This window comes from Carettochelys insculpta, chromosome 10, assembly GCF_033958435.1.
Source record: "Carettochelys insculpta isolate YL-2023 chromosome 10, ASM3395843v1, whole genome shotgun sequence".
In the NCBI taxonomy this organism is placed as follows: domain Eukaryota; kingdom Metazoa; phylum Chordata; order Testudines; family Carettochelyidae; genus Carettochelys; species Carettochelys insculpta.
Genome location: NC_134146.1, coordinates 11,719,844 through 11,745,701, shown reverse-complemented (window position 1 = coordinate 11,745,701; position 25,858 = coordinate 11,719,844). Strand labels below are relative to the sequence as shown.

Genomic DNA, 25,858 nt, shown 5'->3' with positions numbered 1-25,858 from the left:
CATCGCACCCCCATCAGACAAAGGGGTTTTGGAGCAGACGCCTGCTGGAGGTGCTACAGTGTCTGAGTCACGGGTGGGGCTATCTGGCACTGGTGAGAATATCTTCTTAGGGGAAGGGGCAAATGTGGATGCTTTCAGGGCAGGGAGCAGTACTGGGAGGGCCGCTCTGAGGGGAATGTGCTGTGTGCTGCACTCTGTAGCTGTGTCTACACGTGCACGCTACTTCGAAGTAGCGGCACTAACTTCGAAATAGCGCCCGTCGCGGCTACACGCGTCGGGCGCTATTTCGAAGTTAACTTCGACGTTAGGCGGCGAGACGTCGAAGTCGCTAACCCCATGAGGGGATCGGAATAGCGCCCTACTTCGACGTTCAACGTCGAAGTAGGGACAGTGTAGCCGATCCGTGTCCCGCAACGTGGAAATTGCCGGGTCCTCTATGGCGGCCATCAGCTGGGGGGTTGAGAGATGCTCTCTCCAGCCCCTCAGCTCACTGGTGGCCGCGTGGAGCGGCCCCTTAAAGGTCCCCTCCCCCTCCCTTCCTGTGCAGGAAGCTGAGGCAACGTGCAGGCTCCTGCCTGCACACGCGGCGAGCCTGTACAGCCCTCAGCCAGACAGCCAGCGGCAATGGCGAGCCGGCAGCCCCCCCAGCGCCCCCAGGGGACCCCCCCAAGGGGAGCCAGGGCAGCCAGCCCAGCCAGAAGACCTGCCAGTCTGGGAAGCGGCAGCGGGGCCCCTCCTGGACGGAGGCCGAGCTGTGGGACCTGCTGGGGCTCTGGAGTGAGGAGGAGGTGCTCCAGGTAATGGGGAGCAAGAGGAGGAACGCGGATGCGTTCGCTCGGCTGGCCGACGGCCTGGCTGCCCGGGGTCACCCTGCCCGCACTCCGGACCACGTCTGGAGTAAGGTGAAGGAGCTGCGGCAGGGTTATGCCCGGGCCCGGGATGCGGCCAGCCGATCTGGGGCCGCCCCCGTCACTTGCCCCTTTTACAGGGAGCTCAGGGACATCCTGGGCTCCCGGCACACCTCCTCCCCTCCGGCCACCCTTGACACCTTGGCTGATGAGGCCCAGCAGGCCCTGCAGCCGGAGTCCGACTCGGAGGCAAGCCCCGCACCCCGGGGGCCCCCCCCGGAGGCCATCCCCGGGACATCGCGACAGGAGGAGGAGGAGGAGGAGGAGGGGGGCTCCTCCTCCGCAGAATCCAGCCTGCAGATCCTCCTCCTGCCATCCCGGAGCAGCAGCAGGGCCTCCGACCCCCGGGGATCTCCGGACCGTGGGAGCGGACCCACAGGTAGGTACCCCTCTCTGGTGGACACCCCTGGGCTTGAGGGGCGGGGGTAACAGAGATGTGTCCAGGGCCCCCCACACGCTCACATGGCCATGGGCCCAAGGACACCAGGGCCATGGCCCTCACAGCACTGCAGCCATCAGCCCCTGCCCCCCCCACCCTGCATGACAGTGCCATGCCCCATCCCCGGGCCAGGGGGGAGCGGAACCTCGAGGGGCCCCCGGGCGGAGGGGGTGGGACACCCCGCAGCAGCAGCATGTGATGGAGTGGGGGGAGTGCCAAAGGGAGACTCAGGCTACATATGAGCCACAAGAGCTGAGGAGCTCCCAGGGCCAAAGGAGGATCCTGGCGCTACAGCTGGCAGGTGACACCTCTGCCCTGAACAAACAGGAGGGAGGAGCCGAGCTGGCTTGGAATTGGGGGGCGAGGGCGGGGGCCACAGGTAGAGGCTAGGGGAAGGGGGAGCTGGTAGGCAGCCAGCCAGAGGAGGGGGAAAGCTGCATCCCAGAGGGGCCCCCCTTGGGGTCTTCTCCCCACGACGGGTTGGAAGGACTGTCTCTTCTGACAGCTGGTGCTGTCACTCCTGCCAGAAACTGGCCATCTGTGGCCTAAGAAAGCTCTCCTGCTCTCAGACCCTGCGGGGTGAAGTGAGAGTCGCTCCCGCCAGGGGACGGGGTGCAGGGCAGGGGGACCCCTGAACCCCATCCATCACAGCAGCATCTCCCGGGGACGGGGATGGGGAACCTGCAGCACAGGCAGGGGGGACAAAGGCCACGGCTCGGGGCCCACACTAACGCCTGTCTCCATTCTTCTTCCCCCCCTCCTCTCCTGTGTCCTGCACCTGCACCTGCACCATCTGAAGGACCGGAAGAGAGCGCCGGCGAGGCCTCAGTTGTCCCGGTGAGCCCTCCGGGACCATCGCTCCAGGGCAGCCCCTCGGCCGAGGAACGACCGGCCCCACGGAGGGCAAGACGGCGGACCCCGCGCCTACTACCGGCGGCGGCGACGGACCCCCAGCTGCTGGCCATCCTCCGCTGGCAGCTGGAGGTCTCGGAGCAGCACCTCCAGCTGCAGAAGCGGGCGCTGGCCTGGTGCCAGGAGGCATGGGGGGCCTATATGCATACATTTAACCAGCTGGTTGATTACCTGGCCCCCCATGCCGCACCGGCCGAGCCACAGCCCGCCACGCCCGCTCCTGCAGCCCCACCACCAGCTGCTCCAGCCGTCGCTGGGCCGTCCGCCGTCGCCCCACCACCCACCCGCGAGGGCCACAGCGCCGAGGGACCCCTGGAGCCACCTGAGACTCGCTGGTGCCGATACCTTCCTGTGCAGCCCGCCCCCACCCAGCCGCGGACCAGACTGCAGGCACGGCGGGGCTCCCAGCCGGGCACGCCCAGTGCTGGGCTCTAGGGGCGAGGGGCCCGGGACGTGGCCCCCCCCTTGTTGTATATAGTTTGACTGTTTGTTTTTGGTGCCCCCGTTTGCCCCGTCCCCCCCATGTAAATAGTTCTCCCCGTTCTCCTCCCTGCTTTTCTTTTTTGTTGATGGCGCACACTTCTTTGCTTTGTTGTTGTATTGTTTTATTTGTGCACATCTTGCTTTGGTTGAACGTTTGTCCCTCCTTTTTGGTTTGTGTTTCACATATTTATTTATTTACATACAAAAAAAAAAAGTTTCGTAAAGACGAAAAAAAAGTTTACGTTCACCCACAAGTTCGTGCTGTCATTTGTCCAGGACAAGTGGGAGGGGGGGGCGGTGGGGTGCTCCATGGTGTGGGCGTTGGGGCAGGAGTGTGGGGGAGGAAGGGGCGGGCAGTAGGGGGCCTGGGCAGAGTTCACCCCGCGGCCTGTTGGTCGAAGTGGGCCCGCAGGGCCTCCCGGACCCGGGTCCCCTCTGGGTCCACCTGCCGACTGGGGGCAGCAGGTGGCTGCATGTGTGCCCTGCCAGCCTCCGCGGCCCAGCCCTGCAGAAAGGTCTCCCCCTTGCTGTCCACGAGGTTGTGCAGGGCGCAGCAGGCACCCACAATCTGGGGGATGTTGTTGGGGCCCGCATCCAGGCGGGTCAGGAGACATCGCCAGCATCCCTTGAGGCGGCCAAATAAGCGCTCCACCACCTGGCGCGCACGGTTCAGGTGCTCGTTGAAGCGCTCCTGGCTAGCGGAGAGATGGCCCATGTAGGGGTGCATGAGCCATGGCCGGAGGGGGTAGGCCGCATCTGCGATGAGGCAGAAGGGCATGGTGGTGTCCCCCAGAGGGATCTCCCGCTGGGGGATGTAGGTCCCCGCCTCCAGCCGGCGGCACAGGCCCGAGTTCCGAAAAACCCGGGCGTCGTGGGTGCTGCCAGGCCAGCCCACGTAAATGTCCTGGAAACGTCCCTGGCTGTCCACCAAGGCCTGCAGGACGACAGAATGGTAGCCCTTCCGATTGAGGTATCGTCCTCCACTGTGATGCGGGACGCAGATGGGGATGTGAGTCCCATCCAGAGCCCCGAAGCAGTTGGGGAAGCCCAGGGTGGCAAAGGCGGCGACAGTGGCATGTGGGTCCCCCAGCCTCACGAGCCTGTGCAGGAGCATGGCGTTGATGGCACGCACGACCTGCAGAGAAAGCACATGGGACAGCCCCAATGAGGGGTGAGCAGGGTGTGCGTGGCCCTGCCCTGCCCTGCCCTGCCCTGGCCCCCCTGCCCTGCCCTGGCCTCCCCCTGTGGGTTCTCTTACCTCCATGAAGACAGCCCCGACGGTGGCCTTTCCGACACCAAACTGCTGCCCCACAGATCGGTAGCTGTCCGGAGTGGCCAGCTTCCAGACAGCGATGCCGACCCGTTTCGCCACAGGGAGGGCACGCCGCATGGCAGTGTCCCGGTGCCTGAGTGCGGGGGTGAGCCACTGGGACAGCTCCAGGAATGTCTGCCGGCTCATCCTGAAGTTCCTGAGCCAGTGGTCGTCGTCCCACTCCCCAAGCACCAGCCGCTCCCACCAGTCGGTGCTGGTGGGGTAGCTCCACAGCCGCCGGCGTGTGAGGCGGGGGGTGGAGCGGGGTGCTGCAGGGGTAGGGGTTGAGCCCTGCTGCCCTGGGGGCATCTCCTCTCCTGGGGCAAGAAGGTACTCAGCTGCCTCCCACATGGCATGGGCCAGGGCAAGCCCTGCTCCTGCTGGAAGGGCTGGGTGGACCTCTAGCTGCTGCTGCTGCTGCTGCTGCTGCTGCTGCTGCTGCTGCTGCTGCTGGGGGTCCATGACTGCGGCGCCCGGGGTTTGTGTGCCTATGGCTCCTCAGACCGCGTGCTGTGCAGGCTGAGTGTATGTGGGAGGGGCCCTTTAAGGGAGTGGCTAGCTGTTGCCCCGGAAGCGCTAGTCCGCCCGTTGACCCTGTCTGCAGCTGTGCCTGGCATCCCTATTTCGATGTGTGCTACTTTGACGTGTAGACGTTCCCTCGCTGCGCCTATTTCGATGTTGGGCTGAGCAACGTCGAAGCTGAACATCGACGTTGCCGGCCCTGGAGGACATGTAGACGTTATTCATCGAAATAGCCTATTTTGATGTCGCAACATCGAAATAAGCTATTTCGATGTAGGCTTCACATGTAGACGTAGCCAGTAGGTCCCTCCTCCAGAGGTCTAAGGGTGGTGGGCAGGGCAGGGGGTCCCTCTGTTACCTGTAAGGGGGAATTAATTCCCCTGGGCAAGAGGAGCACTGTTAGTTACTAATTACCAGAGCTGGGGGACTCTGCAGGCTGCTGAAGGTGGGTCAGGCCCCCCCGGCCTGTATCAAAATGTTGAGGTGGGACCCATACAAGTGACATGTCCTGGGCCCCACACCCTCCTAGGGATGGACCTGGACTTGTCAACAGGGACATCTGGAGGGGTGAGGTGGGGTAGGACCTGGGACAACCCCCCCAGCGTCCCAGGCATGGGGCCTGGGTAACTCCTTCCATGATGCAGGACCTACCCCTTCCTCTGCTCTGCCCCCTGCCCCCGACCCCTCCCCAAGCAGCCTGGCTGGGGATTACCTGGGGCAGGGGGTGAGCAGCATGCAGTAGCAGCAGCTGTAGGGGGTCACCTCCCCTCCCCCCTCACCACTCAGTGCTCTGCTGAATCCTCCCAGCCCGCTGACCCCACTGCTCCACGGGTGGCTGGAGGCCAGGGGGACACAGCGAAGCACCATGAGGTGAGTGCTGTGGGGGAGGCAGTTCCCTGCGGCTGCTGTTGCTGCTGCCTGCCGCGCTCACCCCAGGTAATCCTCTCCCCCATCCGTAGGACAGGTGGGGCGGCTGCTGTGGGGGGGTCCTCAGCTGGTAGAAACTGGCATAGTTCTGCTGAAGTCACTAAAGCTGTGCTTCTCTGTGCCGGCTGATGGTGGGGCTTTGCCTGTCCAGCTGCGCTGCCTGAAGCCATTCGCCTGTGCATCGAAGGGCTTCAGAGCTTTTCTGGCCATTCAGCTGTTGTGCTTTCCCTTCAAAGCCCACCCTGGGCTGAGAGACTTGCCTGGTCCTAAGGTCAGTTGTGGACAGGGTTACGCTGCCCCCACTGTAGGTTAGTGGCAATGGCTCTGCTCATCTCCACTTCTGCAGAGCCCAGGTTTACGACTGAAAACCCTTTAAAACTCTCCCCCCGCACCACTGCATACTTTCAGGTTGCTGGTGACTGTACTTCATGCCCACGCTGGGCAGCAGGGGAGTGGGACTGAGCTGCTCTATTTAGAAAAGGGGGTCTCGTGGGAGCAGGTGTGTATTTCTTTAGTGCCATCCCATGATTTGCTGTAACGCATGTGGTGCTTCACCTCTCTGGGTGTCATCTGAGCTGCTGCAGCGCTGACTCCCACCCTGCCTGTCTGCTGGCCCCACGCAGGGCTTGCACGCAGCTGCCACGGCATGGGCTTCTGACTGAGCAAGACGGACCCAGAGTGCCCTCTGCACAAGCTGCCCCCCTCTGCCCCCACGGCCAGGGCAGGTTTCCAGGATTATGGCTGGCAGGAGCATGCGTGTCATGTACTTTGCAGTGCCTCTGAGCAGGAGCAAAGAGTGAGCTTGCCTAAAGCAGTGTTTCTTAAACCCTGTGCCACGGCACACTGGTGTTCCATGAGCAACGCGCAGGTGTGCCGCGAACATCTAGCACTTTTCTGAGCGCACACACTGCCGGTGTACGTTTTCTGTTATTAAACCTAGATATGGTGTTACTTCTTCAGTGCTAGGGTACCTGAGCGAATTCCTTCATTTGGGGTTTGTTGTATATGTCGCTGTTCGGTTTTTGGCCTGAGAACAATTTTTTTTTGAAGACACTTTTCAGAGGTGATCCACGTAAAGATATCGGTTTGTTTGGCGCGCTGTGGGCCTAGCGTTCACTGAGAACCAGAGGAAGGGTTCGACGTGTCCCTGCAGCAAAGGAGCAGAGCATTGGCTGGCTGACTTCTGCAGCTGTGTTGCCTGGTGCTGGGGGCAGAACTCCTGAAGGAGATCAGCACTAGACAAGCAGCCCTTTGCTCAGTGGTGGCTTTATTCGTGAGGAGCTGGAGTGCATTGACTGCAGCAAGACAGAGCGACAGCAGCATAGCAGCATTACCGAAAAGAGCAGCAACCCAGGGTGTAAGCCAGCTCTGGAAGGACTAGATGCTGAGCTCCAGATGCTTAGCCCCTGGCCCTCCCAAGACTAAAAATCAGTAGGCTTTGTAGCCTGTGGGTTATTAAAGGTCACAGCTTTCCCTAGCCTCTCTCGGCTGCAAAGCAGCACAGAGAGCAGGTTTCAGCCAGTCCATTCATTCTCTTTCCAAAAAGCCTTGCAGATTGTAAGCGTTTCAGAGTAGAACCAGTCCCTTCCTCGCTGTTTGTACAGCACCTTACACAATGGCGGGCCCAACCGTTGGTCCTACTCTGTCACAATAGCAATCCTACTACCAGGGAGACCAGGAAGGATGCCACTGTATTTCCGACTTGCTTCTGGATATCTTTTGGTACTGTGGGGTAATTGGGCCTATCTGATGTCTGGTGCAATGTTCTTCATGCTAGGAAATCTGGGGAACCGGCTCAGTGAGGCCCTCCCTGCTTTCTGCCTGCCAGGAGCTGGGAGCAAGTCCAGACTCTGTGCTGGATGGAAGGTTTGAGACCTGTTAATTTCTCCCCAGGAGATCAGGGTTAAAACTCCCTGTCTTTAAAGTGAACAGTCTATGTGGACCTACTTTAAGCTTGCTCCTCAGAGTCTGTCTTTCCAATGGAAGCCGGCGGATACAATGTCTCTCTGACCCTGAGCCCTCTGTTAGTGAGCTGAGCCCACCAGTGATGACTTCATGCTGGCAGGCATAACAAGTGGGGTTCCACAGGGATCTGTTTTGGGACCAGTTCCATACAATATCTTCATCAATGATTTAGATACTGGCATAGAGAGCACGCTTATTAAGTTTGTAGATGATACCAAGCTGGGAAGGGTCGCAACTGCTTTGAAGGATAGGGTCATAATTCAAAATGATCTGGACAACTGGAGAAATGGTCTGATGTAAACAGGATGAAGTTCCATACGGACAAATGCAAAGTACTTCACTTTGGGTGGAACAATCAGCTTCATACATATCGAATGGGAAGCGACTGTCTAGGAGGGAGTACTGTGGAAAGGGACTTAGGGGCTATAGTGCACCACAAGCTAAATATGAGTCAACAGTGTGAGGCTGTTGCCAAAAAATCAAACATGATTCTGATGCATTAACAGGAGTGTTGAGAGCAAAACACAAGAGGTCATTCTTCCACTCTACTCAGCACTCATTAGGCCTCAGTTGGAGTAGTGTCCAGTTCTGGGCACCACATTTCAAGAAAGATGTGAGAAATTGGAGAAGGTCCAGAGAAGAGCAACAAGAATGATTAAAGGTCTAGAGAACATGAGCTATGAGGGAAGACTGAAAGAACTGGGCTTGTTTAGTTTAGAAAAGAGAAGACTTAGAGGGGACGTGATAGCAGTTTTCAAGTACCTCAAAGGGGGCTAGAATGAGGAAGGATAAAAATTGTTCTCCTTGGCCTTTGAGGATAGAACATGGAGCAATGGGCTTAAACTGCAGCAAGGGAGGTTTAGATTAGACATTAGGAAAAACTTCCTGACTGTCAGGGTAGTTAAACATGGGAATAAGTTACCTAGGAAGGCTGTGGAATCTCCATCACTGGAGATTTTTAAGAGCAGGATAGACAGACACCTATCAGGGCTGGTCTGGATGGTGCTTGGTCCTGCTGAGAGGGTGGGGAACAGGACTCAATGACCTGTTGAGGTCCCTTCCAGTTCTAGTGTTCTGTGATTCTATGACTGTATGGCAGAGATTATACAGTCATCAGATACACTGACACATGGGTCTTGGCCATGTTTGTACCCTGCATCTAGCTGCACAAGCTGGGCTTGCCCCAGCCTAGCATGCAGCCATGTTCCAAGCCTCTGCCAGCAACTTTCTTTATATAGGGCGAGTTTGTGCATGTGGGTTGTTTTTCAGCTCTGGGGCCACACCACATGGCCATAGCAGGATTGTGTGGCTGTTTCTTTTCCTGGCTGACATTAGTTTTTGATAAGTTATTATCTTATGGGAAATTAGCTTACGTGCCAGGCAGGCAGGATCCAAAATTCTAACAGCTTTTCTGCAGCTGTCAAGGCTGGAACAGCTCACCAACAAGACAACAGCCCAAAGTCAAATGAGAGAGAGACTCGTCCTGCCATTCCAGCATGAGAGTTGGGTTTAATTCCCAGGAGGTTGTGTTCCTGCTTTCTAGTCACCTTCACAAGCTGGTGCAGCTAGCTCACTGAATTCAGCAACATCTTGTAATTAGTCGTGGCTCTCAGAGGGCTAGCAGTGTTTTTCTGTTTCAGCAAAAACAAGGAGCCTGCCGGCTGATACATTGATTAGAGTGTTGGGACATACGCTTTCATAAGATACAGCTCACTTCCTCGTGAGTTGCAGCTCATGAGAGCTTACGCCCTTACACCATTGTTAATCACTATGATCCAAGATGAGAATAGTTAAAAGGCAAGAAAAATTCACCACTTCACAGTGGAGACAAGCCTGACGTGTGCACTTGCTGGGAAGGGCACCACAGTACTAAGGGTTAAGAGGACCACTCTTATCTATGCCCCTTTAAGATCCTAGACTGAAGCAGCCGCAGCAAGGGTGGGAGGGGAGGCACAAGGGGAAGGAGGAAAGGAAGAAGAGAACACCTGTGTGCAACAAAACCTGGTGCTCTGACAAGAGTTTCACCACATGAGCCCCTGGTCAAATTGGCAATGGGAGGTGGGCTGGGAATTTACTGTAAATCAAATGAGGTGCACCTCTGGGAGGTTGGGGGAGGGGAAACGGTTTACCAAAGCCAGTCTTTCGAAATATTGCGCAAAAGTGCATGTCTGTCAAAGGAGCTGTAAATTCAACGCAATGCCCTGCTCCTCCCACAGGGCGGGGAACTTTCCACGCAAGTTGTCCTATGGGCTAGGTCCCTCATGGCACTGAACTCTCACACTGGAGAGGCAGACACAGCTCCTCTGGAGCCTCCATCCTTTCTGGTCTGCTGGGTGTGGGCTCAAAGACTTGTGCTCTGCAGCCGTGCTTTGTCTGGGGGTGTGATCAAATGCTCTCTCTGGTTTCAAAAGTTATTTAGCTGAGAAAGTTCCTGTGCTGTTTAGATTCCGAGCCAGTCGCTGTCTTGGTTCTGGGGCATTGTCTCCCAACTCTATCATTGACTTTACCAGAAGACCTTGGGGGGATAATAAAAAATGACAGGAGTTAAAAGGCAAGAGAAATTCACCACTTTACAGTGGAGACGTACATGTTGTGTGAGCTTGCTGGAAAGGACACCACTATACTATGGAGTAAGAGAAACCACTCTTACCTATGGCTCTTTAGTATCATAGAGTGAAGCTGCAGCAGGGTTGGGAAGGTGAAGAAGGAAAGAGGAAAGGGTAATCTTGGATTACCTTTCTTTGGGCCCGTTTCCCTTTCTATGAGATGAGGATGATAGCTTCGCTTGCCTTTGAAATCTACAGATGACATTACACAAGTGCAAAGTATTATTAATGTGGATAGAACTAAAGAAAGGGGCTAGGTAGGTCTTCAAAAATCTTCACTGGCAGGTTCTACCCTACTCTGAATTATCCCTGCTCCCTCTACTTTCTCTTCCAGCAGCGGCTTCCTCTGAGTCTCTCCATGAATACTTACTACTGGTGCTGTCAACCGCTCTCTGTGGTGCCAACAGTTTAGATCAGCTTCCCTCTCTGTATCTCATGTATGAGTTCACGTTTTCTGTCCCACTCCATCTTTACCCTTTAATTCTGTCTCTATCTGCTCTCATGTGATTTAAATCTGTAACTGTCGTAAGCATAGTAAGGTAAGTGATTGGAAACGCATTGTGCATGGAAGACTTTACAGAAAATAAAACTGGATTCTGTGGTTGGGAGTCTTTGCACTGAACCACCATGGAGCACAATAATTAGGGATCGTTCTGGTTAAACTAAGCTCCTATAGGAAAGATGTGAGTTAAACATACCAAGGAACAATTTCTCTGCATTTTCACTTTTCTGCTTCAGACTCATGTTGCTGAAGTTCAAGAATAGAGGACGATTATTCAGTTTGTAATGATGATCTCATAAATGTAAGCACAGTGTGTTGTGCTTATATGCACAGAGCTGAACTGATTATTAAATTTCAAAAAAAAATCCACTTTCCCTTCTGACATTTTGGAGTTCTGTGTGTCTTGGTGCTCATGTGTCCCCCATCCCTGTACTCAGACCTCAGCACTTACCAAGTATTTAAAAATAGAAGCAAGTTCCTCTTTCTTTCTTTCCAGCCCATAAAACAGAGACATAATGTGATGAGTTTAAGATGTGTGTACACATTGGCTGTGTTGTCTGTTGAGGGAAGGCTGAACCTAAACTAAAAAGGAATCTGAACAGCTTTGGCCCTGATCCCATGTAGGCATCCCATATACATTCCTACATGACATGGAGTCCCTGGGACTCAACAGCAAAATTGCGGCCTTAGTAGAAATCTACGATGCACAAAAGCAAACACTAATTGTTACAGGTTCTTAATATTCTTTCACTTCTAATAACTTGAAGAGTTTATTATTATTATTATTATTATTATTATTATTAATATTATTTAGTAAATTATTAAATAATAATAATAATAATAATAATAATAATAATAATACAATTTTCTTGACCTAAGTGAATTTTATATAGATATTGTCTCTGCTTGATGAATGGACCTGATCTAATTCCCATTAGACATCTTCCTGTTGACCTCAGTTGGAGCTGGACTGGGCCATGTTATTTATATTTCTAGCCACTGGAAAGGTTACCTTTCCTTTGGAAGGCTTGATCCGGAATGGAGAAGCAAAGCCAAACATATATGTGAAGAAACTGAGGCCGCTAATAGAAGCGTTGAATTGTACAAATCTAATGGAGCTGCTTTTGAAACCACAGTTCCAGTATTTTGCCTACATTCTATAATTGGCTCTCTTTTCATGTAGGACACTTGTCACTCCTGTCATCCCTGTGCTACCATTTCTAATGTCTTTTCAAGAGGGCTGGATAAAAGGGGAGAGCTTCACAGAGATGCTAAAACCCAAGGTGATGACTTTCACTCTTTCAACACATCATCAAACAGATCAGTTTGCATAATTAGTCTTCTGTTGGGGAAGGGTGTCATTAATTAGTATGCAGAGTGTTTAAGAGATCCCTCGCTCTTTTAATTGTAAAGAAGTTTTAACTGCCTTTGACTTGAAAAAACTGTGACCAAATGTTGTCTATAAGTTTAGCAGATTTCTCCTAGACATATTCGTAGGGTTTGCTGGCAATCTTACCTTCTAGTCTTTTTATCTAGTCTGGAAATCTCTCATTAATATAACCTAAAGAAGCTGTCAAGGTTGATGAACCAAACAGCTGACCTTTTAATAGTCTTGTACGTTAACAAGATCCATTTAATTCTTCGAATTTCCGTGTGGGTGCAGTTAGCTGTTTTTTCTTTAAAACAAAAAGCACAACAAAAACTAACAAATGAATAACCCATTCAATCAGCAAGGACCTAGAAACAACCTTACAAAAACAGGTCATTGTGTATGCCCAGCAGAGAAGGGAAAATTAGGTAGGGAAACTTCAATGTTGAACTTTCAAATAATAATGTTTTAAAAATAGCGTGTAGATATAATGCACCAGACAACGTATTTTTGTATTAAACCAAAGCCACAACCTACTTTGCTCTTTATAAAGCATCAGATCTCTTCAAGTGGGCACGTTACAGTCTGGTTTTCACATGAAATACAGAGAATGCTGATTTAAATTTATACTGATATTAAAACTTTCCAAACCAACCGTTTTGAATGAATGTGGTATTTCCAGAAGGCAAGAGATAAACTCTACTTTCTGTTACTTGCATGTACTAGAGTACTGGATTTAGCCTGTCCTCTTTACCTCAGAGACATGTTCTCAAGATCTTAAGTGAGAGCTAGAAAAAAAAAAATGAAGGCAGAAACCAAAATGCAGAAGGTGGCTATTCCTCGGTCCTGTTTTTATTAATTAGATGTTAATTGTTTTAATAACATAAGAAAGTTACATAATTAATGTAAACTAAAAGCCCAAGAGAGGGTTATATACAATAATTTATATGTATTAAATAAATACAAAAAATAGCAGCCTTCTACAATGCAGGCTATGTATAGGTTTACTTCGGCTTGAAGTACCCTGGTCTTTAGCCACCTACTGGAACAGACTTGCTCCACAAGTGTTTTAAAGAGGCATATCTATAAGATACATATAGAAGTGTCTAAGCTTAGAAGTGAAAACTTAAGTACATTTTACCATGGTCTCCACATATCTAATGACCCCATACCGTGGTGGTTATTTGAAAAATTTGGCTGCAGGATTGGGCAGGGGGGTGGGACATCAGGCTGACTAAAACGAGATGGTGGCTGTGGTAGAAGGGGATTTTTCAAAGCCTGTTTTTGCTCCACAGGATAGAACTGGTCCTGAGATGGACTTGACCCCAAGGTGTTCCCCTTATTGCAGATAGAGGATTTCTGCCCTGCATGGGATTGGTGGACAGGAAGCGATGACCTTAAGGCTGCTTTGCCAGTCTCCTCGCTGGATCTCGGTAAGGATTTCAGGAGATGATTTAATAACCGTGCCCCAAGAGTCTTGTCCATCCATTCGCAGGTCAATAGAAGGTTGTGAACCTCATGCATACACTGAATATATCCAGTGCTGTATCTCTGCTGAGCTTCGAGACCCACTTTGGAATCTGCTGCATTAGAACAGGAGACAATTCAGATGATTTACGAGCACTGGGCTAGTAGTACATTATGTTTGACTAAACAAACATTTAACAAGTCAGTAACACTTGCCTTTTCTGAAAAAGTCCTATAGAATTTAAATGAGACTTATAACATTGATCACTATCTAACAGCTAGAGCTCAAAACTATCTTATGTGATTCCATAGGAGGGTTAGAATTCTACACTGGATTGTACAGGGTGGCTTAAAAATTCTACAGCAAGAATATAACTCTTTTGAATTCTATATGTTTTAGATTCAATTGCTATAAACCCTTACTGACTGAATCCCTAATCAAGTCTTTAGGGCTTTTCCATAAGAATCAGGATGGCTGAAAAACTTAAATCAAATAATACAACATTTGTAGCAACTTTATTCCATAAAGAGGATACCACAATCCTGATTTCAATGCTGTTATAAAAGGTGGCATAAATCTAAATCAAAACAACTCAACTGATTTACTGAAAGGCATTAGGTTTAGAGTTCCTTCTAGTGGCAAGGAATAGAGACTAGAAGATATGACTGTAATAGATTGAAGTGTCATCAGATTTGAAAAAGATTTTTGAAAAAAGCAGTACTTGATTAAACATGCAGCCCATGCTCATGGCAGGAAACAAATGCCACATCAGCAAGATGAAGTGAATGACAGAAAAATGCAAAAACAAGAGACTCACCTATGGTTTTGTTGTTTTGAATATTCTGGAGATGTTTTACTGTCATTTCAAGAATATCAGCTTTTTCAAGTTTAGATTGCTATTAAAAAAAGTAAGTAGGTCAGTAAAGAAGAATTGTTTTGTATGATGCTGGGTTCGTGTTTTCTGTTTTTTTTCTCCTTCTTTTAAGAAAATGAAGGCAGGTGGGGAGGAGCTGACTTGAAAAATACACTTACATCTAAACAAAAAGCATCGACAACTGCTTCCTTCAGTTGGTCCAAACAGTTGTTAATCCTTTCCCTTCGCTTTCGCTCAATCAGTGGCTTTCTTAACTGAAAGGAAGATAGTGAAATAGACACTAGGGTTTGAGAGTCAGAATGGCAGGTTTTATCAATGTACAACTGCTAGGACTTGAATCTGCTCCCACTGCACTCACTGGCAGAACTTCCAGCAGTGTTGGGGACAGCTTGGGTCCCACATTTTTAATCCACAAGAGCCACATTCTGCATCAGGGATCAGAGGATCCCTGGTATGTGGTAAGAGACAGTGTATGCTCCTGTAATCTCAGTATCACACTCCAGTTTAGCTATTTCTTACATGCATTGAACTTGAGTCTGCTTTCCTTAAACTGGTGCACATTAGATGTCTACAGAGATCCACCACTGGAAAACCAGTGTAAAGTGAGAGGAAAGTGAAGCCCCACATGTGAAAAAAGGAATTCTCTCTCTCATTTCCACAGGTGAGTGCCATACATGTTGCCTAAGCAATAGTTCGTACACTTTCAGGGAGTATTCAGGCCCTGCATATTTCAGAGAGGGTGTAAATCTGTATATGAAATTACCTACCTTCCTTTCCTCTTTGGCGTTGGAAAGTTTCTGCACAGTGCTGGCCATTGCTGTGGCAGTCATTATAATCCAGCTCGTCTGGAGAGCAAGGGGAAAAGAAAGTACTTGGGCAGCAGGTTGGTTCTTTCCTTCTCTTTCCTCTCCTCTTTAGACTGCCTATATTTATAGCCCATCATTAGCATGTGAATAAGGGCATTCCTTGGCTGGACCTCTTTTCCCACATGAAGGGTCGAGACCAGAGGCTTGTTGGCCATCAATCAAGGTTGACAGGTCACTGCTTCTTTTCAATGGCCAGCTTGCTCCCCCCTCCAAACAGCAACAGATGTCCTGCCTGCAAAGCTTTGCTTTGCAGAAAGCTTTTGTTAAGAAGAAAGGACACAAAATGGGAACACTGAGCAGATCACATGGTTCCTTGCTCAATTTACAGAGATTCCCAGGGACCAACAACAGGCTGTAACTGGCTGAGTTACACCTGGGAGAATTTCTTCTAAGTTTCTAGGCTTTTTGGTCATTAATTTTACTATGATGATAAACTGACTGCATTTTTTACTTGCATGATATAAACCCCTTCCTAATTTAAGTCCAGATGGAGCTTTGAAACAGTTAGAAAAAAGAATGTGATCCAGTGTTTTGTTTTATGTCTCTTACAAAGGTTATAACAAGGTATTGCTGCCTTAAAGTCTGTTGACAATAGACTCATATGGAAACTATGTATTTCATACCTATATGAAAATCCCTTATGGGATAGTCCTGCATTCTTTAACATGAGTGAAAGCAATAGGAATCAATAGAAGTATAATCTGTCTGTACAAAAGAACAGTAAAAAGTTTACACAACAGAAAATAACCTTTCTAATTTTAAATCATCCCACAGAATTCAGTATGTCAACTATCTATAGACCTTTGTTGCTTTTCTATGGAATTATTTGGGTTTAATGCCTATTAAATTCCAGAGGACTTTTCACAAGGGTGTCCCTTCTGACTATGCGATTGAAAATGTGATTTTTCCCCCATCTTCTAAAATGCTCATGCAAAAGCAGCTTCCCTGTGTGTCTTTATTTTACCTTTTTATACTTTTTGTCAGGAAAATCTCAGGGAGTTTTCTTTGTTTCTGATTGTTTTGGTAATAAGCAGGATTTGCTTGTATCCTGTCGAGTCCAACTATCTCCTTTAAATAGGTGTTGAATGCATCACTTTACTTCAGCACACAGGAAAGCCTTAGGTAGCTTCAGAAGAAACAACCCTCTCCCCCCTTCCACGTCAGCGCTTCCCATACCCCTCAACGACACAACTGCAAATGATGTCACTCAGCACCATGTGCCCCCAAAGGGGTCACAAACTTGTGAGAACAAAATACACCCATCTTCTCTCTCTTATTAAATAATCTGTGGGAGTATGTTTCTGTATGTGTATATACACACACACTATATAGTGTATCTAAACACTCTACAGCTCTGCTCTTTCTGGATATACATGTTTCGGACCTGCATCTACACAAGTATTGAATTTATAATCACAGCACAGTGAGGCGGACAGATGACTTCTCAATTAAATGAACAAACACCCTGCTTAATAAAGGACTATGGTGACATCACTCTGGGTGGGGAGCGGGACCTTATTTTGCATTTTCTCTGGTATCTGAGAGAGGGAGTTTCTCGATATGGACGCTGGGATGCATTGTTTAACTACAAAATGAGGCTGAACACGTACCTCCGCAAGCACGGCAGCAAAAGGGGGATTATATACGTAATCCCTGTTAATGGAAAATAACAGGGTGTTACCCTTCTCCCTGGTCAGAGACTTCTCCCAGGGCTTCCGTACTGCCATCTCCAAGTATTCAAAATCACGTGCAAGGTTTCACAAACAATGAGCTTGGGGCCCTGGTTTGAGGCTTTCAGAGCTCACATATTCAAGCTTTTTTCCATAATCAGGAGAACTAGAAATGTATAACAAAACAAACAAAAAAAAACTGAGAATCACCCAACCACCTCACTCCAGAACTGGGGCTGTAAGAGGAGCAACCTACTGTCCTGAGACTTTCAACAAACCCTTTAAGAGCTAGCACCACTCAATTGGTGCCTGGAGACTAGCCATAAGAGTCATTCTTGACCCTCACTTACAGTTTTCTAATGTGATGGAGCCCTGGAAGCCCAGGTAGCCTCCTGCAGCAGGATGCATTTGTCCTAGAAAAAGCTGAGCCGGTGTCTGGAGAGAGAAGGAAATCAGGCCTACATCCGTGGGAGGCAGGTAATGCAGGGAAGGGAAGGCATTGCCTTCCCAAAAGCGCCTACAGCACCCACCTGCCGGGGAAGGGCTGGGGCTTGCCCTCCCAAGCTGCAGGAGAAGGAGGCACTGCAGAGTTGCTCAGAGTGTGGTGGTGGGGCACTTGTGTGAATGAAGTTGAAGTATGTCTGCTGCTCAGCTCCTGTTCCAACCCTCTCACACCCCTGCAGTGAGTGGGACGTAATGCTGCCCCCCAGCCGCTTCCTGTCCACCCTGATTCCAGCAGAGAGAGCAGAAGGGACTGGGCTCTCCTGTAATTTGTGTTAAAGCTATAACTAGTTGCATCAGGTGGGGAGATGAGTGAGGGCTGCATCTCCCCTGTACTCACACTACCTGCCTTTGCTGGTGGGGTTCTCTGCAATCCATGGGCTCTCTTCTTGTCATCTCCCCATCTCCTCTTCTTCGGTGATTTAAATGAGCTCTGTTGACTTTTGGCCATGTGGTCCCTTCAAGACTTTCCTCTGTATGACCATCCAACTCATTCCTTGCTCCATCCGTGTTCCACTGCAACTCAGGGGTGTCTTCTGCCCTGCTCTGTTTCCGCCTTTGTGACTTGAGTGCCTGGGTAATCATAAACGCTCTCCCAGCTGCTGACAGTGCAGCGTCATTTCCCTCAGCCTTCCCCTCTCACTTGCCTGCCGTAGCCAGTGCAGAAGCTCGGGGCTCTGGTACAAGTAGGAGGGGCCCTCTGACAGAACAAGGGGGCAAATGGAGTAAGATTTTCCTCAAGATTTCTTCCCCAGAGCCCCCTCCTGTAGGCTTTCCTGGGGGAATACAGGCTGAGTGAGCAGGGGCAGGAGTGAGTGCGGTGGTCCTGAAGCTGCCTCATGTGGGACGTTACCGGGAGAGTGAAAAGTTGCAGCACATACCTGTCCCCAGGTGCTCTCCAGTGCCCCTCCCCCACACACGAACGCTGTGATTGCACCTGTGCTTTCAAAGCTGTCACGCTGAATCTACTGGTTTCTGTGGCCTTTAGTTACATGCTCTGCACCCACCCTCCCAAGGAACCGGTTAAGGGTGTGCACTTATTTCAAAATCGAAAGCTGACACTGTCCCTGCAGTGCACTCCCGGGCGGTAACAAAGGAGATGAGGGAGGGGCTGAACTCTGCCCTTTCCCTTCCTGCCCCCACCCCCACGGCATGCGTGATTATGCCCAGCAATGTCAGTCCCTGGCACGCTAGCCTCTGGGGTCAGATGCCAAAAAACACAGAGACTGGCCCGTCAATGGTCAGTCTCCTTGTTTCTTCACCTGCCTTTTGATAGTGGAGCCGTGAGAGGGAAACGTGGGATCATTTCAGGCTCAAAGCTGGATCTCAAATGTACCCACAGAAATTCAGGCCTCCCTGCTGGCTGCCTGAAGGTGACTCCCCCTCCCTCGCCCCTCCCATGGAAAGCTGCCATTGCATTCAGCTCCCGCTACCACCCCTCACCGCCATGAGTTCTGTGGGCCTCTGGTGCTGGGTGGCAGGAATATTCGTGGCCCAGAGGCCCCACTTCCTCAAAATATGGGGCCAGGTTAAACCCCCAGCCACACTCGCTGCCCCATGTGCTCCCCCCCACCCCCAGCCTGTCATCCCTGGGCAATTTAACACAGCCCCACCCCACCCCCAGCAATGGAGAGGAGCTAGAGCAGCTTCCAGCCACTCACTTCTTGTGGCTGCCAGCACTTCCCTGCAGCTGGACAGGGGATTATCTTTGTGTGCTGCCCCAGCCCTAAGAGCCCCTGTCTGGTAATCTGCATGGGTGGTGCCTGCCGGCAGAACCACATAGACACCTGTGCCCCTCCCCCCAGGAGTCACTGCCAGGTGGAGGTGCCAGGTAAGTGCCACACCCCCCCACTGAGCCCGCATTCTTCTGTCTCCAAACTCCCTCCCACACCTCTTCTCCCCGCTGCCCCCTCTTGAGCCCCTAAAGTCTCTGCCAATGCCTTAGGCAGGTGGTGGGGAGGAGCCTTGGGTGGGGGAGGGGGTGTAGGCTCTGGGCTTTCTGGGTACCATCAAAATTTCTGCAAACCTGCCCCTTCCGCCACTGTCTAACTCGCAACATGTTTCGTGCCCCTCACAACTTTCCCACAGCCTCCTGTGCCCCACCTGCTCTTGGTGTTTTCCTTCCTACTTCCAAGAGGTTGGAGGAGGGAGTTGTGTTGACCAGGTGTGTTATGGACTCAACAGCCTCCTCATGTAATGGCGTTGCCTGACAGATGCCAAATGCTGACCTTGAATGATGGCTGTTTTGAAGCACACACACTTTACGTGATGGGAGTGACATGGATGAAAGAAATGTTTGCTGTTCATTGTAGCAACATGTCTGGAACAAACTTTTGATAGTTACAAAACCCCCTAACTATTTTGATTAATGAAATGTGGGACGACAGAGGGACATGTCAAACATCCCAGTAAAGTTCCTTGAATATGGACATCGTATTGACACTAAGACTGCCCCTGCAAAATGTCAGCTCTTAACTTCTAAGCACAGCCATATGTGATGGGGTGTACCAACCCCGCACTAGGCAGGCGGGTGGGGGCCAGGCTTGCTGGGTGGAAAAGGCCCGTCCCCTACAGCTCTGCTGGGCATGCTCCAATTGCAACTTGCGTATAAAGGCCAGGGAGGCCAGTCAGTTGGGGCTGGCCACCAGGGGAGAAGACACTCCTGCTAGAACTTGGGAGCAGCATCTGCCACCCAGGTAGCAGCCCTGTCACCAGAGCTGGGGCAGTGTGTCTCCTCTGGAATGGGGTAAGAAGTAGCCCAGGGCAGGGAGCTGGGAGGTATCCCGAGAGCTCAGTGTGTTGTGGAGGGGAACCCCACTGAGCTGGTGGTTGGGGAGACACGCCCACCACTAACAGGGCCCTAGGATGGAGCCAGGTGGAGAGGGGGGGCCCAAGCTCCCCTCTCCCCACCCCTGTGACTCCAAGGAAGGGGCACCACTCACTTGCCAAGGTCAAGTAGGCTGCTGAGGCCTGCCCCTTCTGACTGGGCTGCTGATGGCCGACTGAGAGGATACTGCCGAGGCTGCAATGACTGCCGAGGCCACTGAGGCCTGACCAGAGGAGTAGGGATTCAGAAAAGGCATGGGGACGGAGGCCCTGCTACGCTATAATTTTTACAAGTTCAGCCACAACCTGACAGGAGAACATGAATATAGTTACTTGCCTACCTGCTTCTGTCTACTGCTATCATCACTAGCTGCATTTCAATTGGTCTAAGAGTGGAACCAGCTAGGAAGGCAAACCTGATACATCAATGCCTCAGAAACAGGAAAGAGATGCTTGTAAAAAGGCATTTATACTGTGACAGGCAATACGTGTAGTCAGCGGTACAAGCCAAAAATAAAACATGTTTAATCAAGAACTCGTACCCCACTTTGGTTTGGAGACTAATGTGGGATTTTTCACCAACACTCAACACTGCTCTGACTCTACTCCTCTTGAAACTATGGTTGCCAATGGCTCGTCTACACGAGCCTCTCCTTCGAAGGGGGCATGTAAACGAGCCCGATCGGTTTATTGTTATTGTAAAGTGCGGCACCGCATATGCAGCACCTTATGAGCAGAATTCTTCCCACACGAACTTCGAAGTTGCTAACTTCAAAGCGCTGGCAAGCAGCGTAGCTGCGGGTGCTTAGAAGTACATGCGCTACCTCAAAGTTCCCTCACTCCCAAGACGCTTTGGGAGTAAGGAAAGTTTGAAGTTGCGTGGGTGCTTCCAAATGCCTGTGGCTACACTGCTTGCCGGTGCTTCGAAGTTGGCAACTTCGAAGTTCGTGTGGGGAGAATTCTGCTAATGAGGTGCTGCATACGCAGGGCTGCACCTTATTGTTATTCACCCATCGGGCTTGTTTACATGCCCCCTTCGAAGGAGGGGCTAGTGTAGCGGAGCCCCAAGTGTTTAATTGCGCAAACCCATCACATTTGCTCCATCCCCTGTCTGGCCTTTCTCTGAGGCCCTGCCCCCACTTCCTCCATCTCGCTTGTCTCTGTTGATCACTTTCACGAGGCTGGGACTGGGAGTTTGGGGATGGGAGGGACTGTGAGGTGTAGCCTCTGGGAGGGAGCTTGACGTGAGGTTTGGGATCGTGGCTGGGGCAGGGGTTGGGGTGTAGGAGGAGTGTGAAGTAAAGGAGCTGGGAGGGAGTTTGGGTATGGGAGGGAGAGGGGTTGGGCTCTGGAAGGGAGTTTGGTGTGGGGTGTGAGATCTAGGCTCGGGCAGGGGGGTCAGCAGGCACTTACCCTATGGGGTACAGTTCCTGAATGTGCATCCCTCTGGCAGTGGCTTCTCCTAGGTGGTGCAGCCAGGGAGTCTCTGTCCACAGGCACCGTCCCTGCTGCTGAGTCACTGCTCTGGGCAGAGGCAGCATGCAGAGACCCCCTGCCCCCACACAGGGGCTGCAGGAAGGGCATTGACTGGTTCTGGGAGTGGCACAGGGTGAAAGCAAGTCGGGGAGCCCATTTTCGCTCCGCCGCCTCACCAGACTGTTAGCGCTCAAATCTCCCGGTTTGGCTGAGGTAGCTTCTTGGAGATGGGGCATAATTCTGGCAGACTCCTGATGAAAGTAAGAGAGCTGGCAGCCCTAGCTGAAATCCACGTGAGTTTTACCAAGCAGCCTTTAGAGCCAGAGGGTGGGTTTTGAACATGGAAATGGATTAGCCCACACATATTGCAAATATGGTGAAGGAGGCCTGTGGAAAACGTCACACGGAAGGTTATCTGATCATTTGGGGTCATATCTCTTCCTGTTGTAACTCCTTTGATGTAGGTGTCCTCTACTGGGGTTAGTTTGGCCCCTTGTTTGGCGCAGTGGGCTTGGAAGAGTGAGATCTCATATTTTTACCTAACATACCACAGCTTTTGCAAATATCTCAAGTTTTTGGTAAGAGTATTTCAAAATCCATTTGAAAGACAGCATTCAAATGTTGGTATGGGCAGCGTTATCTCTAAACAGTTCCTTAACATTTCTTATCCAGGGTTCAAGCCTTTATGTGAAAAATCAAAGAGCTATGGTGGCTGAGGAGTAACTCTTCACTCAGGAACATCTGTGCTTGTGATTGTCTGGAAAATAAACAGTAAATGCTGCAGTGTTAAAGGAAACATTTTGCAATTTGCTTTTTTGACGTGCATAGCCCGCTGCCAGATCTAGCTGGAAAGGTAGATTCTTCAGCTTAGACAAAGCCTGCCTTTCAACCGTGCTTTCCTACAAAGCCAGGGGCAGGTCTGCTTTGAGTGCTTTTTTTTAAGTATTTGTCTACATTTCACACACTCTAGCAAGAAAACAACTTTTAACATCTGTTCCCTCTCTTTTGAAGACAGCAAGAAAGGGTCTTGAAAATGGAAAAAAAAGCCTGGCAGATGTTGGCAGATTACCTCCAAGGCAGATGTCTTGCTCTGAATAAAGTTTCTTTAAGAATTCATGGCCACAGTCCCTCTTTGACTTAGGACACACGACTGCCTAGCGAATGCAGAGACGTGGGAAATGCTATAGAACAAAAGAGCTTATTCAAACAAACCTAATAGCCATGAACAATCTAATAAGCAGCAGAGAAATGGACAGCAAGCCAATAATGGCACAAGGGGAAGGTTTTTAAGCCTTTCTACTTTCCTGGGGTAAAACAAGGGCCTGATGAAAAGCTCACTGCAATCAGTGGGAAGACTCCCACTGACCCCAATGGGCTATGGATCAAGCCCTATCTGAGAAATGAATTCCAGTTCCAGCTCCGTTGCATGACATGAGATGTTAAGGTATAAGTAGCCAAATGAGAGAATCATGGCTTCGTCCTTTCTCCTCCTCCTCAGGTTTCATTTCAGATGACATACACGACTCTCTGCGGTTCCATGTTCTCAAGCATCACTAGCTATTGAGAGCTCAGTGTGGAGACAGAAGATGTCTTCTGGATATCATTTCACAGAGTGGGTTGAAGTTGCAGTTAGATCTGAAGAAACACCAGCAAGGCCTCCAGCCATCCTGGGCCACAGGGCAAGGCGGGAGGAGGGCCCAGCTCCATGCCCTGGAAGGGGTGGGGCCAATAACAGAAGGGGCAGGACCTAGGGTGGTCCACCCTTAGCACGTCTAGGATTGTGGAGCTGGGCACTCCCCTCACAGCTGTATGGATGAGCAGAGCACTGCTGCTATGGCACTTCATAGTGGCCCAGAGCTGTGGCTTCCACCACTGCAGAAACGGTGGACCCACAGCAACTGCCCCCTTCCCTCCTGCCTCTTGGCGAGCCTCAGCCAGCACAGGTCTCGGGAAGAGAGCATTTTCATTTCAGGATGCAACGATTTGTGAGAGGCTATAAGCGTACATCAAACACCTTGCAATCACTGTGTCCAGCAGCCTGCCTGGGTCACACAGCTGTCAGATTGCAGAGTAGACTGGAAGAGTCTGAGCCATGAGAAAAATCCAAACATTCTTGTTGCATAGGTCACTGGATGGGTCCTAATCCATGATGTCAGTGTCCAGGCAGTGAAGCCTGGTGGTTATACATAAGCAATAGTCTTCGTTTCCTGTTAGCACAATATCTCATTCAAGAGAGGTCACAGCTGAGGCCTTGCTTTCCATAGAGTGGTGTTTGATATGAAGCTATTGGTGATGGAGAACTTTTATTTCTCCAGAATAGTTGTGTCTGAGTGTCATACCTCCTGTTTAGGTAAGCTTAGCTGAGTCAGAGAACTTACCCAAGTTGATATGATGGGTGGCTGGTTTGGTATGGATGCAAGCTCTCCTCATTCAAAGCCCTTCACTAAAATCTCTGGAGCTTCATGAACCCCACTGGCAGTACTTATTTTAAGGAACACATGGTGTAAGACTGCTGGGTGGGAATGTGTAGTCACAGAGTGCTGTATTTCTGCACCAACACAGACAATATTTTGCATCTGATGTTTCGTACAGACAGGGTACTTGGCTCATCGGCGTAACTGCACATACTGTACATGTCTGATTCATGACACCATCCATTTAAACACTTCTCTTGTTTTCTCCAGAATCTGTTTGCAGATCCCCAAGGTGTTCCAGATGGATCAGTTCTGCAGTTTGTGACACATTCCTGGCACCTGACAAAGAGCACTTGTTGATACCTAAATATTGCAAAATAATTTTCGTGGAAGTCTGAAGGCAGGGACTGAGTGCAGACTGGTATTTTCCCCGAAGATCTGCTGGTGACTCTTGGAAGCAGCCTGCTGTGGGGAACAGTTGTGTAAAGCAGTAGGAGACCCAAAGATGTCATTATAGCATTTCTAAACTGATAGGAAAGGAATTTCTTAGCATCAGACAATCAGAGAGGGTTATAATCCAGTGTCCTGAGCACTGCAGTTACAGCCAAGAAGTTGTGAGCTCTAATTCTGGCTCTGACACAAGACTTTCAATATATGGCCTTGGACAAATAACATAAGACAACATTTTCAATTTTTCGATTCCAGAGCTAAGTAGCTAAGCAAAGAGGCCTCACTTCCAGAGGTACTAGAAGTCTGAAAAATCAGGCTGCTTATTTTGGTACCTCAGTATGGATTTAAGAGACTAGCTTTAAACAAGTTTGGAAACATTGCCATTAATTTCTCAATCTCTCTATTCCTATCTGTAAAGTGGGGATAATTAACAGGAGAATTTAAGGGATTATGCTTAAGTTATTATTATAACAAACCAGTCTACGTCTATTTCAAAAGTAATTGATCTCATTCCCTCTTATTTCTGAGCATGAATGAAATTCTCAAACTTATTCAGCTGTTATTGTTTACACTTACCAGCACCCTCAACCTATTTCAGCTACACAAATAGCATTGCTGAAGTTGATGTGCTTACCACAGTGTCATGCATGTGGCGAGGTCAAGGGGCATTGCTTTCCAATTGGTGCTGGCTACGCTTCTCATTCTGGTGGATCACTGGAGCCCATGGGAGCAAACCCAGAGATTGATATATTGCGCCTACAGCAGGCACGATAAATCAACGACCTGTGGCTTATCACTTCAGCATCAATTCACTGTATAGTGCAGAGCAGGCCTTAGCGTTAGACTCTGGTTAGTTTCTCCATGCACTCCCTTTGTCTTTCGGTTTCTGTAGTTACACTTGTGCCAATCTCAGGCTATGTCTATACCAGCCCCAAAACTTTGAAAGGGGCCTTATAATGAACTTAATCCAAAGATGCTAATTAGGCGCTGCCATGAACATGCAGTGCCTCATTAGCATAATGGCGGCCACGGCACTTCAAAAGCGCCGCTTTCGCTCACGCGCGGCTCATCTACATGGGGTCCTTTTTGAAAGGACCCTGCACACTTTGAAATCCCCTTATTCCTGTTTGGTTATAAGAATAAGGGGATTTCAAAGTGCGTGGGGTCCTTTCAAAAAGGACCCCATGTAGATGAGCCATGCCCGATCAAAAGTGGCACTTTTGAACTGCCGTGGCTGCCATTATGTTAATGAGGAGCTGCATATTCATGGCAGTGCCTCATTAGCATCTTTCAATTGAGTTCATTATCATGCCCTTTTCAAAGTTCTGGGGCTAGTGTAGATGTGGCAAATGTTGTATTCAAAGAGGC

At 50.2% G+C, this 25,858-nt stretch overlaps 1 protein-coding gene across 1 annotated transcript; it reads right to left on the bottom strand.

Annotated features, from left to right (window-relative positions):
• Nucleotides 1-12,787: 12,787 nt before the first annotated feature.
• On the bottom strand, nucleotides 12,788-15,167 carry LOC142018585 (transcription factor HES-4-B-like). The gene is made up of 4 exons (XM_075004518.1): nucleotides 15,055-15,167; nucleotides 14,446-14,541; nucleotides 14,231-14,309; nucleotides 12,788-13,528 (listed from the first exon to the last, which is right to left on the bottom strand). The coding sequence occupies exons 1-4, from the start codon at nucleotides 15,115-15,117 to the stop codon at nucleotides 13,083-13,085; spliced, it is 684 nt and encodes a 227-aa protein (XP_074860619.1). The 5' UTR covers nucleotides 15,118-15,167; the 3' UTR covers nucleotides 12,788-13,082.
• Nucleotides 15,168-25,858: the final 10,691 nt, after the last annotated feature.